The 14,645-nt window shown below is 42.0% G+C and overlaps 1 protein-coding gene across 5 annotated transcripts in view; it reads right to left on the minus strand.

Moving 5' to 3' along the window:
* Window positions 1-655: 655 nt before the first annotated feature.
* Window positions 656-14,645, minus strand: part of LOC124785145 (luciferin 4-monooxygenase) — a 345,708-nt gene continuing 331,718 nt past the window's right edge. For all 5 annotated transcript variants that reach the window (XM_047254157.1, XM_047254155.1, XM_047254158.1 and 2 more), the window contains exon 9: window positions 656-1,134. In XM_047254157.1, the coding sequence (XP_047110113.1) occupies window positions 1,013-1,134 (122 nt within the window). In that variant the 3' untranslated portion in view covers window positions 656-1,012. The remainder of the gene's footprint in view (window positions 1,135-14,645) is intronic.

Here is a 14,645-nt window from a genome sequence, read left to right on the forward strand (position 1 = left end):
TAATTGTTCCTGATGCATTTGTTCATTATGCAGTTGCTGCTGGTAATTTGATATCTGCTGTTGCAGTTATTAGTTCTTTATCTGCCACAGTGTCTTACTGTTGAATTCATGTTTTGGCCCCTTTCTTCCTCATTATGTTAATTCCATGAACGATTCTGACCTGTTCAATGCCTATCATGTTCAGGCATCCTATAAGACATATAAAAGAAGCTCTGTTTTATTACTTTTATTTTGAGCTCTGTTTCAAGTGTTTGATTTGCACATAATAAGTTTGTAAGCTATATGTTTGAGCTATTTTCTACAAATACACCTTAATATTTTGTAAAGTTAATGAGTTAATTTTTGGTAAATAATGTGTATGATTATTTCCTGAATGAATTTTCTGTTGTGTGAAATATTCAGTCAATGAGTATGTACTTTCATCCTTTTTCAATATTTCGACTGTATTACTGTTGTCATACATCTCTTGCTACTTTGCCAAAAATAGAATGTTCCTGTTTCACTGTGTAGTAGACAATGAATGCTATTTGGCTTATTGACTGGTCTACAAATGTTTTTTTGTCTAAAATATCAAATAAGTATGTACTATTTATGAGATCTGTTTTTTTGTAGTGTTTATATAATCACGTTGTGCAAAGATAACAAAAGCTCTCTGTTTAAAAGTTTGAAAAACAATTTATTATTACGAAAAGTGCTTCATTTTAACATGTGTGATAAAGAACTGAAAATAAAATATATAAAATAACTGTTTATTGTGAGTATTTCAAACTGGAGCAAAAAGGTAAACTAGTTGTCTTTAAAATAAGATTATATATCCTTTTCTTTCACAAGTGCATGTGATAAGTATTTATGACTGGTAAACACACTGTTGATTACTCTGGTTAATCAAAGTATTATGATTTCCTAGCTAAATGTCATTGACCCTGACAATGATGAACTATGTTGGGTGGTGCCAACCTTTGACGGCTAAAGCATCCCATGAAAAATTGGTGTGATCATGGCATATAATGAATCATAGCTTGGAAACTGTTATGTCCTTCAAAAGACGTCTCAAAATTTTTCCACTTGCAGTTTTTGGGATAGCGTTAACAAATCTTACACCACCACGTAAACGTTTCTGAGGTGAAACCAAACCTGTAATAATGAAATTATTCAGTTAATGTACTGCATCTCTGTAATTAAAATACTATAAAAAACAATTTCATGAAATTAGTGTAATTTTGATGTGAAAACACATTATTACTTTTTGTGAGGACACTGATTCTTCATCATCATTATTCTTACCATAAACAGTATCACCAGACCGGTCTTCTCTGCTATATGATTGGTGTCAGTACTACTACTATTGCTTTCTTGAGACAGTAAAATTAATGTATCAGTTTGTTTTTACACCTTAAATAGTAAACTTTACTTTCTGCATGCATGGCAAGCTGGTACTTGCACGAAGCCAAACCCTGTGCTGGACTGCTTTCAGTATTGTTCTCCTAACTGTACAAATATATTGTATGCAGATGACACATCAATAGTGTGTAAACACAAAGACTATGTGAGTCTGGAGGTACAGTGCAACAGTGTAACTAATGAAATAGTCAAATTAATGATATGAATATAATAGAGGGAAACATTCCACGAGGGGAAAATATATCTAAAAACACAGATGATGTGACTTACCGAACGAAAGTGCTGGCAGGTCGATAGACACACAAACAAACACAAACATACATACAAAATTCAAGCTTTCGCAACAAACTGTTGCCTCATCAGGAAAGAGGGAAGGAGAGGGAAAGACGAAAGGATGTGGGTTTTAAGGAATAGGGTAAGGAGTCATTCCAATCCCGGGAGCGGAAAGACTTACCTTAGGGGGAAAAAAGGACAGGTATACACTCGCACACACACACATATCCATCCGCACATACACAGACACAAGCAGACATTTGTAAAGGCAAAGAGACGCCTTTACAAATGTCTGCTTTTGTCTGTGTATGTGCGGATGGATATGTGTGTGTGTGTGCGCGAGTGTATACCTGTCCTTTTTTCCCCCTAAGGTAAGTCTTTCCGCTCCCGGGATTGGAATGACTCCTTACCCTATCCCTTAAAACCCACATCCTTTCGTCTTTCCCTCTCCTTCCCTCCTTCCTGATGAGGCAACAGTTTGTTGTCAAAGCTTGAATTTCGTGTGTATGTTTGTGTGTCTATCGACCTGCCAGCACTTTCGTTCGGTAAGTCACATCATCTGTGTTTTTAGATATATAATGAAATAGTCAAGTATTTTAATGAAAGCCATCTAAATGTAAGTGCTTCAAAGACTGCAATGATGGAATTTAACACAAGGAAACAAATAGAATTTGACATGAAATTATCCATGGGAAATGACATTGTAAAAAAGGAAAAATGGACAAAGTTCTTGGGAATTACAATCCAGGACAGCCTCAAGTGGGACATGCATATTGATTCCTTAGCATGTAAGCTGTCAAAGAATGTGTTTGCTATAAATATGATTAGCAAATATTGTAAGGACTTGTGTGTACTAAATACTGCTTATCATGCCCTATTCTCATCAAACTTAAACTATGTTGTAGAAATATGGGGTGCAACAACTCAAGCCAACCTAAGTACATTATTAATACTACAGAAAGAAGTTATCAGAATTATTTGTGGTGCCAAACCTCGAGAATCATGTCGGAATCTGTTCCCAAAATTATGTGTGCTTATCATTATAGGTGTATACATATTGAAAGTTATATTGCTTGTGAAAATAATAAATCCAAATTTCAACTGTGACCTGCACCAGTATGATACAAGGCAAAAGTTCAGATACCATGTAAATAGCCACAGAACAGCTTTATATGAAAAAAATGCACTTCATGCTGGGCTGAAGCTAGCCAATGCCCTACCAAAAAGTCTCACAGCCCTTTCTACTAACAAATTAAAAGATCAGCTAAAAAGAATTCTAATTGAAAACCCTTTTTATTCCCTAGACGAGTATTATATCCATATGAAAAGTACCTCATAGGTATGTCAAGCTCATAGTTTCAAGTAACCTACAACTAATGTAATGTTGATAAAAACAATATTTGTAATATCGTGATTGTATACTACCAAATGTAAAATCCGTCAAAATGTAAAATTTATTAATACAAACAAATCTTTATTTTGTTATTTATAAACTGATGTATTTAGAAGAATAATCTGTATGATGTCCTGAAACTGTATTATTTCTAGGGATTGTATTTGATTATTCGATGTTGAATAAATATTATTATTATTATTATTATTATTATTATTATCCCTGTTATGGAAATGATCTTATTTAACTCAAGTTAAAATCTTATTAAGCTGCTAACCATAATCCGATGAAAGCCTCAAGCTCTCAAATTTAAATTGTTGCAATAGTTGCTCAGAGATCCTGTTAGAGAACATTTTCCTTCACAAGCAACATACCGTTTGGCACCCCCTTCTCCCTGCTTGTATATTTTCACTCACATCATTTGTGAAGGTACAGAATTTTTGCATAGTTAAATTTAGGATCTCTTCTTTTAAAGTAAGGTGTTGTGACAGTGCCATGACATTTAATAGTGCTGCCACGTCAGTACGCGCAAATGGAGATAGAGGCGCTCCGCAACTCGGCTGAGCGGGGGAGTGCCACCTAGCTACGAACGGCGCCGGCCGCATGTCATGGCACGGCAGTTGAATGACCGATACGGAATTGGTAGCATGTAACCAGCTATTGTTTCTACGTTTGTATATCCACGCAATGTATTAGTGATTAAAGGTTATAACACTTTTTGGTGACGAGGTCGGATATTTTTGTTCCTGCGTTGTGGATTTGTGTGTTCGTGTCGGGGCAGACATGGAACAGCTTATGCAAGCACTCATTGAACAACAAACACAGCTGACAGCTGCTATTCAGGCGTTGTCGACGTCGCTTACTCTTTCTCTGCCTCCGTTCCCTCCTTACGACGAGGCTGCTGAAGACTGGGAGGATTATGAGAAGCGTTTGCGGCAACACTTCTTGGCTTTCGGCGTTGTCGACGCTCCTATGTGTACGTCGTTATTTCTATCTTGGATTTCCCCACGGATCTATCAGATGCTATCTCAGTTAGCCCCGCTGCGGGAACCTGCCTCTCTGTCCTTCCAAGAAATGTGTGACTTATTGTCTAACTATTACTGAAAAAACACCCACGTCGTTGCCGCCCCCGTGGCGTTCTACCGGTGTCATAAACAGCCCCATCAATCTTACCGGCCTTGGGCGGTGGAACTACACGGTCTGAGTAGAAAATGTCAGTTTGTCACGGACACTCATCATGAGTCTTATGCTGATTCAATGGTTAGGGATGCTATTCTACGGCTTGCTCCTGATAAAGAAGTTCGGCAACGTGCCTTACAACTGCCAAACCCGTCGTCGTCGGAAGTTCTAAGCATCGCTCAATCTTTTGAAGTGTCTCACGCTGCTGGTGCGCAAATAGACGCGTGGTGTGATGTAGGCGCTATACAAACCACTTTCGACACGGACAATTTGCCTGTTTCCCAGGGGACCGATGATGTGGCGGCGGTTCACTCGCATCAACAACGTCGCGTTGGGCCACCACGCTCGCAGCGAAAACAGCAACCACAGAAGCAGGTTCGTTCCGCACTTCCTTCTTGTCCATGTTGTTTCGTACAGCATGACAGGGCCGCATGTCCAAAACATTGGGCCACATGTAATTCATGTAGGAAAAAAGGCCACATTGCTTCTGTGTGTCAGTCCCCTAAAGTTCCTGTCAACGAGGACGAGGCATCGGACATGGATGCTAACTGTGTACTTTCTCAAACAAATGAGTTGTTTGTTACTGTTCGTGTTCTGGATAAAGACATTCGCATGCAAGTGGACACTGGCTCTGCAGTAACTCTCATTAATTCTCGCACGTATTTGGAGTTGGGCTCCCCTCCCTTGTCTCCAGTTACGCGAAATCTGAGAACTTATAATAAACAGAAAATTCCTATCGTTGGCCAGTTTGATGCTTCCACTGCCTACAAGTCTGTTGTTAGGCCCGTCACGTTTTATATGGTGGATCATGCGGGCACTGAAAACCTGTTCGGTTATGATGCTTTCCAGTTGTTCGGGTTCTCCATTAATGATGATGTGCACCTCATATCTGAGGATATTCCGTATCAACAGCTGGATGGATTGTGTTCTGAATTCTCGTCCGTGTTCTCTGCTGGTCTGGGTCGTGCCAAGGATTTTGAAGCCCACATTACTCTTAAACCTACAGCTCGCCCTACGTTTTTCCGGGCACGCCCTATTCCGGTGGCGTTGCGTGCACCTGTCAAGGCTGAGATACACAGGTTAATGGCTTCAGGGATTCTCCTTCCTGTTACCTCCAGCGAATGGGCATCACCAAACGGGAGTCTGCGATTGTGTGGTGATTTTAAAACCACTGTCAACAGCTCACGGCTTCCGTTCTCAGCTGCATAAACTACCTGGATGACATTGTTGTCACGGGGGCCTCCACTGAGGAGCACCTTCGCAATTTGCGTTCACTGTTTCGGGTTCTGCATTCGGCTGGGTTGAAGTGCAATCTGGACAAGTCACAGTTCTTCCAACCCTCCATCGTTTATCTTGGTTTCCACTTGTCCCGTGAGGGTATACGTCCTCTACGTCAGCATGTTGCGGCCATTACCGCTCTACCCCGGCCGTCTACGGTAAAAGAACTTCAGGCGTTTCTAGGCAAGATTGCTTAATATCACAAATTCATTCCATCCGCAGTGGCGGTAGCTCTTCCTCTGCATCAGCTGTTACGCAAAAACGTTCCTTTCTGTTGGTCCGACGAGTGTGAGCAGGCTTTTGTCCACCTGAAGGCTCATTTGCAGTCAGCGCCTTGTCTTGCCACATTCCGTCCGAGTCAGCACTTGGTTCTGGCGACTGACGTGTCCCAGTATGGCCTAGGGGCTGTTCTCACCCATCAGTATGAGGGTGGGTCGGAACAACCCATTGCCTATGCTTCCAAGACCCTCAACGATGCGCAACGGCATCATTCTCAAATCGAAAAGGAGGCGCTCGCTATCATTTATGCTCTAAAAAAGTTGAGCTTTTTTTGTATGGTTCTAAGTTTCACCTCATCACCGACCACAAGCCGTTGGTCTCTCTGTTCAGCCCATCGGCGTCGCTTCCGGATAAGGCAGCTCACCGCCTGCAACGTTGGGCCTTATACTTGTCTTGTTTTCACTATGAGATTCACTATCGCCCCATGGCCCAGCACGCCAACGCTGACACGTTGTCACATTTGCTGATGGGCCCCGACCCGGTTTTCGATCGAGATGAACTACTCTGTTTCCACATTGATGAGGCAGAACGTCGTGCGGTCGAGGGTTTTCCGCTTACAGGTTCGCAGGTTACGTCGGCTACTGCGCGGGACCCGGCCTTCATCAGGTGATCGGTTTTACTCAACGGGGTTGGCCGGACAGGACCAAAGGCCGAGCATCAGATCCCCTTCGCAACTACCATGCCTTGCGACTTCGTCTGTCTGTTCGTGATGGTGTTGTTCTTCTGGCCACGGATGGCGCATCTCCACGGGTCGTGGTGCCAGCCTCTCTTCGCAAAGATGTTCTCAAACTGTTGCATGAAGGCCATTGGGGGATTTCTCGGACTAAGTCCCTGGCCCGCAGACACGTTTATTGGCCCGGTATTGATTCGGACATCGCCCACATGGTTGCTGCGTGTGGTCAGTGTGCTCAACAACTGGCTGCACCCTGTACAATGCCCTCTCCGTGGCCTGACCCGGTGCAGCCATGGGAACGGGTGCACGCTGACTTTGCTGGCCCCTTCCTCGGCACTTATTGGCTGCTGTTGATTGACGCCTTCTCGAAGTTTCCCTTTGTTGTTCGATGTCCGTCACCCACCACTGCGGCGATGACGCTGGCTTTATCAAAAATCTTTGCCCTAGAAGGTCTTCCATTCACGATCGTCACGGGCAATGGCCCTCAGTTCTCTTCGCAGGCCTTCCGTGATTTTTGTACTGGACACAGGATTCATCATGTTACAGCACCGCCCTTCCATCCGCAATCGAATGGGGAGGTCGAGCGCCTTGTCCGCACTTTCAAAAGCCAGATGAAAAAATTCCTTAGTGATTTTTCCACAGATGACACTCTGTTGCATTTTCTGAGTTCTTATCGCTTCACGCCTCTGGGTGATCGCAGCCCTGCTGAACTCTTGCATAGCTGCCAACCGTGCACTCTACTGCACCTGCTTCACCCTGTCAGGCCTTGTACTGTGTCCCCTCGTGCGGGAAAATACTCGGTGGGCACCGACGTGTGGGCACTAGGGTATGGATCTCGCCCTAAATGGATTCCAGGGGTGGTAAAGGCTCTTCGCGCCCGCCGGCTTTGTGAAATACGTACGGACGACGGCATGGTTGTTCGCCATTACGACCAGATGCGCCCACGAGTGGTGGCCACGCCGGTGCCTCCGCCCCTTCCTTTGCCTCCACCAGCCCGAGAAGCCAGTCCTGTCGCTGCTGCCGATCTCCCGTGCATGTTGCTGCAGCCGACGTCGCTACCACTTCCGAGTGCGCCGGAACCGGCCCCAGTCGCGACGCCGCCTTCTCCGGGACCCATCTCGCTGGAGCACACCCCCAGGTCCACGACACCTATGGGTGCTGCTCCGGAGTTTTCACCCATCATCTCGTCCAGGAGGCACGTTCCACGCACGGGCTTCCGTCCTGGACATTTTCGACCGTACTCTCGTGTTTCTCCGTGGGATCTTCTCGGGGCCTCCCAAGAGGCCATGGATGTCTCCGCGCTGTCCGTGTCTCCCAGGAAGTGAGCGTTTTTTTTCAAGGGGGGAAAAGTGTTGTGACAGTGCCACGACATTTAATAGTGCCGCCACATCAGTACGCGCAAACAGCGATAGAGGCGCTCCGCAACTCGGCTGAGTGCGGGAGCGCCACCTAGCTACGAACGGCGCCGGCCACATGTCGCGGCACGGCAGTCGAATGACCGATACGGAATTGGTAGCATGTAACCAGCTATTGTTTCTACGTTTGTATATCCACGCAATTTATTAGTGATTAAAGGTTATAACATAAGGGGTTGAATTTTTCTGTACTGTTGTCATCTTACATAAATGAATAATAGCACACTTTATCTGTGGTGGGGTAAAGGGGAATGTTTCAAACAAAGAACAGTTCCATATTTTTGAATATGATACTACATGGTTTGTTCAAATATTTGTTGGTGCTGCCTTCTGCTTGAGGTACTCCTATGGTGGCGTGCAGTATTTGAAGTTCGTCAGAACTGCCTTTAAATCACAGCAAGTATGGGACAGAGCTTCCACCTCTGCTTGGACATTGTAAGGACCACCTTGGAATAACACATGTTAAAGACTATCAATCGAAACTATGTGCAAGAATTTGTATGTAAAAACTTGTACCAAAGAGCTACAAGTTTGTTTCAATATTGAAATTTGTATGTTCACATAGACTGCATGATGTACAGATTCATGCTATAAATGTAAACTGTTATTTAATCCTGTGGATGACCATTTCCATCAAGGAAGAGTGTAATAATAAGGGATAAATTACAATGGAAAATGATTCAATAATAATTTTTCATCATTTTGCCACCAAGAACTTCTTGCTTTCAGATTCCTGTTTCACACCAGGGTCACCATGTCAAAGAATTATGGTGACAAAATCGTGAAAATATTATTTCATTTATGTATATTATTATTATTATTATTATTATTATTATTATTATTATTATTTATATTTTACATATATATATATATATGGACAGTGAATCATCTGGCAAGTATTTCATGTGTGCAATGTAAACTCTTTGATTCTCTACACTGCATCTGAGCTAAAAACAAAGTATAGATGTATACTTTCTTAGCAGTCTTACAATCACAGTTACTCACAGTATTTAGAGTGTATGTTGTTTGTTTAAATAAACTGCATTTACACACAACATTTAATGACCCACCTTTCTGAATCATGCACCAGAATGATCAAATCGCATACCATGCCAGAAGAATTGAGTCGCGCGCTGGAATGTAAGTTTTCATGTCAACTGCATCGTGCACAATCACTCATGAGCAACTGCATTTCATAATCAATGCGTACCATAACAAGCACTGACTTACCAACAAGAAATGTGATCCTATGTCCAACTACACCCATCTCCATGGACAGGGTTGCTAATGCACACTTGTGTGGTGGCACTCAATCTGGGGGCAGGCCAGTTCGAATCCTGGTAGCGGAAAAAAGTTTTCACTGCCAGTATTTGGCCAGCAAAGGGGAGAGAGGTGGTGGCGTGAAGTTCCTGATCACCAAACTTTGCACCAATGTCCTGGTTTAAATATCAAACCTCTCCACCATGTCTCATGAAGTGAGGACATGTGATGGTGCATGTTGATGTTGATTCATCCATTGGATGGGGCTATTAAGATTAGTGGACCCCTTGGTGCTTTTCTTAACGAGTGTCTCATGAAGTGAGGGCTTGTGATGCTGTTGATGGTGATCTGTACGTTGGATGGGGATGTTAAGCTTGGGAGCCCCGTTGGTGTTATTCGCAAGGAGTAGGCTATATGCTGGCTAGGCTACATGCTGGTGTCGTGTTTCACTATCTCCCTTCTCTTACCATCATCATCATCATCATCATCATCATCATCATCATCATCATCATCATTGTAATTATCATACAACACAAACGTTATGCTACACAGACATTCTCGTTTGCTGTACTTCTGTTTGTGGTCTCAACATATGTGGTTGCTTACAAGAGCTGATGTGGATACCAGTTGTTTTCATGTGGAACTTTCTTGTTGATGTCTTTCAGGAAATTTCAGCCACTATGTATTTAGAAGGCCTGATGGTGACACAGTGTATAATTGAAACTGGTTGCCAATAAATTGATAATGAAATTACAGCTGATGGCAATGTTGAAAACTGTAAATACAGTTACATCCTGGCTGCACTTTTTGAGCAGATGGCTGCAAAAGTACAATATATCCTAGCTTCTCCACCAAGCACTGAAAAATACAGCTCCATCAAGCACACATTCGATGCAATCTGAAGCTAAGTGATTTGAAAATCTGCTCTGCAATGAAGAACTCAGTGGCCACATGCCATCTCAGCTACTTCATCATCTTTGCACACTGGCAGTTAATGCAATTAATGATGATGTTGTGTGGAATATGTGGCTGTCACGCTTACCTGTGGTTGCACATTAAATACTTACAGTTTGTGCTGGTGACCTCAATGCTCTTTGGAAGCACTGCAAGCCCAAGTAGCTGAACTGTTAGCAATTCATGGCCCTACAGATATGGCACTCCACATATAGTCCAGGTAAATTAGGAAAAATGGGGGGAAAATTTATAAAGTTTTGAAAATTTGGAAAAACACTCTTAGATTATGAGCCCCCTGCTTCAATTCCTTACTGACACATTTCAGGGTATTCAAGTCCTTCTTCACTATTGATGCCTCTCCTTCCGAAACAGATTTTCCACAAATAAAACAGGTAGTAGGCTCCAGCATTATTGTTTCCTCAGTCCAGACAAAAGAAGTGAGACTAATAAGAAGCACTTCATAACATCACAAACTGATGAATGCTGCCACAAAAACAGAACACTCTGGCACTACTTCGACAGTTCATTATATTAACTCAACTGAACTGGACACTTGGTAGGAAGTAACGACAGTGACAATAGCGGTAGGTGAGCATTGAGTGAATGGGAAGGGGAACTTGAGTTTTCTTTGTTGGCATGTACTCCTGATTTCAACAATACTGATTGCAAAAGAAATATCATCAAGTACAATATACGAGCTTTGAAATATTTCCATACACTTTTCATTTAAATACTCAGCCAAGCAAAAAAAAAAAAAAAAAAAAACTGCAAACTATTATGTTAAAAAAATTCTATTCCAATTCTTATACCTCAAATACCATTCATATAAATGGAAAGATCTTTTACATGAACAGTTTTGTGAGGAATATATTTAGTGATAAGAGTTCTGTTTGAAAAATGATCCTTTTTGGGTATAAATTTAAAATGTGGCACAAATTGACTTTTGGACGGGTTAAATGGGAATGTGCCCCCCCCCCCCCCCCCCCCCACCACCTCCTTACGAAGGGGAACTTTTCTGTTTCTTATTACTGTACCCCATATGAGTATTTTCCCAAAGATTCAAAACTTTATAAATTTTTCCCCCATTTGCTGATTTTCTTACTAATTTGCCTGGGGTTATGTGTGGCACAACAATGACACTCTTCCAGCAGAAATTAGCTCACCAGGGAGAGTAACTGCTGGTATCACAAAAGATTTGGACCTGAATCTCGGCAGTGTTGACTAAGCTGTGCCAAGGGATATGCCACCAGAAATCAGTAGTGACTGTGACTAATTTCAAATCAGACAGCTGTTGACAGTTTATAACAGAGAACTCTGCTAAGCTACAATTTCTCAGTGACACAGATGCTGACCTCTCAGTTTACCCTTTTTCTCAGTTTTCATGGTAGAATTATGGACGATATGCTCAAAGCCGCTGTCTGCACTCCTTTCAGATTTTACAAATTTGTGTGAATGCCATTTTGACTGTTCAATGCTGCGCAAGACTTTTGAGTGTGTTATGTTACATCTACACTGATGACCTGCTTGTAATGATGTCTAGCAAGGCAGATCATCTAGCACGTCTACAGCAACTATTCACTAAGCTACAAGAACATGGTTTAGTGATTAACTCACAGAAATGTGTCTTCAGAGCAATGCTAGTAAAATTCTTAGGGTCTTTATCAATTCACAAGGAATTCCACGACTTCAAAACAGAGTGGAAACTATTTCTCAGTTACCCCAGGCTACAGAGTGCAGTCATGCACTGTTGGCAGCACCTCTCAATGAAATGCTAAATGGTTCACCTAAACCTGGAGACAATCTATGGTGGATTGATAAAAAGAAAGCATTCTTAGAATAAGTAAAAGCTGCCATTGCAGAGGTTGAATTGTTGGCTAATTCTCTTCCTGATGCACCTCTCTCAGTTATGGTAGATACATCATCAACTGCAGTTGGAACAGTGTTACTATATGTGCAAAACGAATGGCAAGCTATAGTTTTCTTCAGCAAGAAATCATCACCTTTGTAAGCAAATTGGACAATATATGGCCATGAGCTCTATGTGGCGTATGCCTCAATCAAAAGTTTATGCATACTCTTGAAGGTAGACTTTTACACGTCTCAAAGACCATAAGACACTTGGGTTTACTTTCCACCAAAAGCCAGACAAAGCATCACCGCACCAGTTTTGTTATCTGGATGTCACTGAGCAACTTACTACGGCCATTCAGCATGTTTGGCAATAAGCAAAATGGATCAACAAATGCACTATCTCACTTTAATGCTGTCACAAAGGAACTAAAGGAACTTGACTTCATAGTGCTTACCAACACCCAATAAAGAAACAGTGAACTAAAGATATGCCTTGAACCACCATTAGGCTTATAGCTCCAATGCAACCAAATACTGAGCTCAAACATATCACTATTGTGTGAATTATCAGTACCACAAGTGCTCGAACATATCACTATTCTGTGAATTATCAATACCACAAGTGTGACTGTTCATTACAGCAGATTTTTGCAACAAAGCAATTTCACCTCTTCACAGACTCTCTCAACCAGGAGTAAGGGCTAGTGTATGACTGGTGAATAAGGCATTTATTTGGCCAAACATCAAACAGGATTGTGAGGCATTTGTTTGCCAGTGCAGTGCTTGTCACTGCAACAAAGTCACTCAGCATGTAACACCCCCTCCCTCTGAGTCAAAGCTTTGAACATTTCCACATTTACGTCACTGGACCTTTGCTACTGTCAGAAGGGTAACAATATTGCCTGACAGCAATTGACCTTTTTTATTGTTGGCCTGAAGCCGACCCTACGAAAGACACAACGAAAGCAGCCGTAGCCAAAAACTTCTTCTGTGACTGGATCCTGCGCTTTGGCATTCCTCTCCATGTTACTACTGATCAGGACAAGAGTTCTTTAAAGCACTCTCAGAATTGATCGTTACGAGCTGTATTCGAACCTGCACTTACCAAGCCGCTACTAACAGTCTTGTGGAATGGCTTCATCAGCAATTAAAGACCTTTCTCAGAAGCCAAGGCTCAGAGCATTGGACTGACAGTCTACCTATCATTCTACAATGCCTCGAGACAGCTGTCAAAGAAGCTCTCACACTAGAATGGCTGAGTTAGTGAATGGTGAGGTACTTCGATTGCCGAGAGAGTTATTTACCAACATATCAAACAGTATTACTGAAGCATAGGATTTTGTGCAACAACACTCACAAATCTACATGCTCCATCCTGCAATTTCCAAAGAACATTCTACTCAGTGACCGTGGCTTAAATCATGCAATTAGGCTTTCATCTGTCACAATGCTATTCATAAATCTCTTCACCCACCATAAGATGATCCAAACATGGTATTGGCGTGCCGCAACAAAATATTCAATATCAATATTGATATCTATGACTCTTTCACCACCATATCCATCAAAAGGCTCAAGCCAGTCTTCACCCCAGCTAACATTGAGATGTGAGTTCTATGAGGACACTGGACACATCTTATCTTTCACTGCTACCAACTGTGCCTCCAAGTGAACTGCAAGACACAACTTGTTTTGCGCACTACATACATTTCAACTTCAAACACCATTGACATTCAGGAGAGGGGGGGATGATGTGGACAGTGATATGAACACTGAATCGTCTGCTAAATATTTCACATGTGCAGTATAAATTCTTTGATTCTCCACAATGTCTCTGAGCTAAAAACAAAGTATAGGTACAGATGTTCTTAGCAGTCTTCTGATTATGAGTACCTGTTGTAATAAATTGTTATGTCATGTGCTTGAATAAATTGCACTTTCAAACCTCATAGACTTTTTCCATATAGTTTATATTTCATAAATGCAGTCTGTGCTCTATTTCAAACATTCCTGTTTACCCTACTATTAGTAGACAACATGACTCCTCATTTATATAAGACAACAATGGTACAGAAAACTTTGCATCTCTGACTTTAAAAGGAGAGATCCACAATTTGACTACATAAAAATTCTGTGCCCTCACACAATTTTTGCTACTAATTAATAACCCAGTTGCACTTGAGCACCTCTGGCACTTATTCTCAGCTTGGTGCCCCAAATTGTTGCTTATGTTGCCTGGGCATTAAACCAGCCTTGACATCCTTGTGCTACAGAGGCGAAATCCCAGTTTTAATAATCACACCAGGCCAACACCAGTCATTTTCTTTTTGCTAAAATGTATGAAATAATTATAAAAATAAAGATTGGGAACAACATATTGTATTATTTGATCATGTTCTGAGTTCTCTCAACCAACTTGCATTATCTTTATTAACTCTCTAATATATTTTATGGTAACGATCGAAGCAGAAGAAATGAATCAAAATTTGTGCTGCAGCTAGGACTCAAACCCGGGTCTTCTTGCTTGCTAGGCAGAAATGCTAACCATTACACCACCACAGTACAATGGTCAACATTGCCTCGTGAACTAACCAAGCTGTGTGCCCTCCCCAACACAAACTTCAATTCATATCTTCTGCTTACTTTCCCTTACACTGTCACTAATGGCAGGGCTCTCCCACAATGGAAC

The sequence above is a fragment of the Schistocerca piceifrons genome, chromosome 1 (assembly GCF_021461385.2).
Source record: "Schistocerca piceifrons isolate TAMUIC-IGC-003096 chromosome 1, iqSchPice1.1, whole genome shotgun sequence".
Taxonomy (NCBI): Eukaryota; Metazoa; Arthropoda; class Insecta; order Orthoptera; family Acrididae; genus Schistocerca; species Schistocerca piceifrons.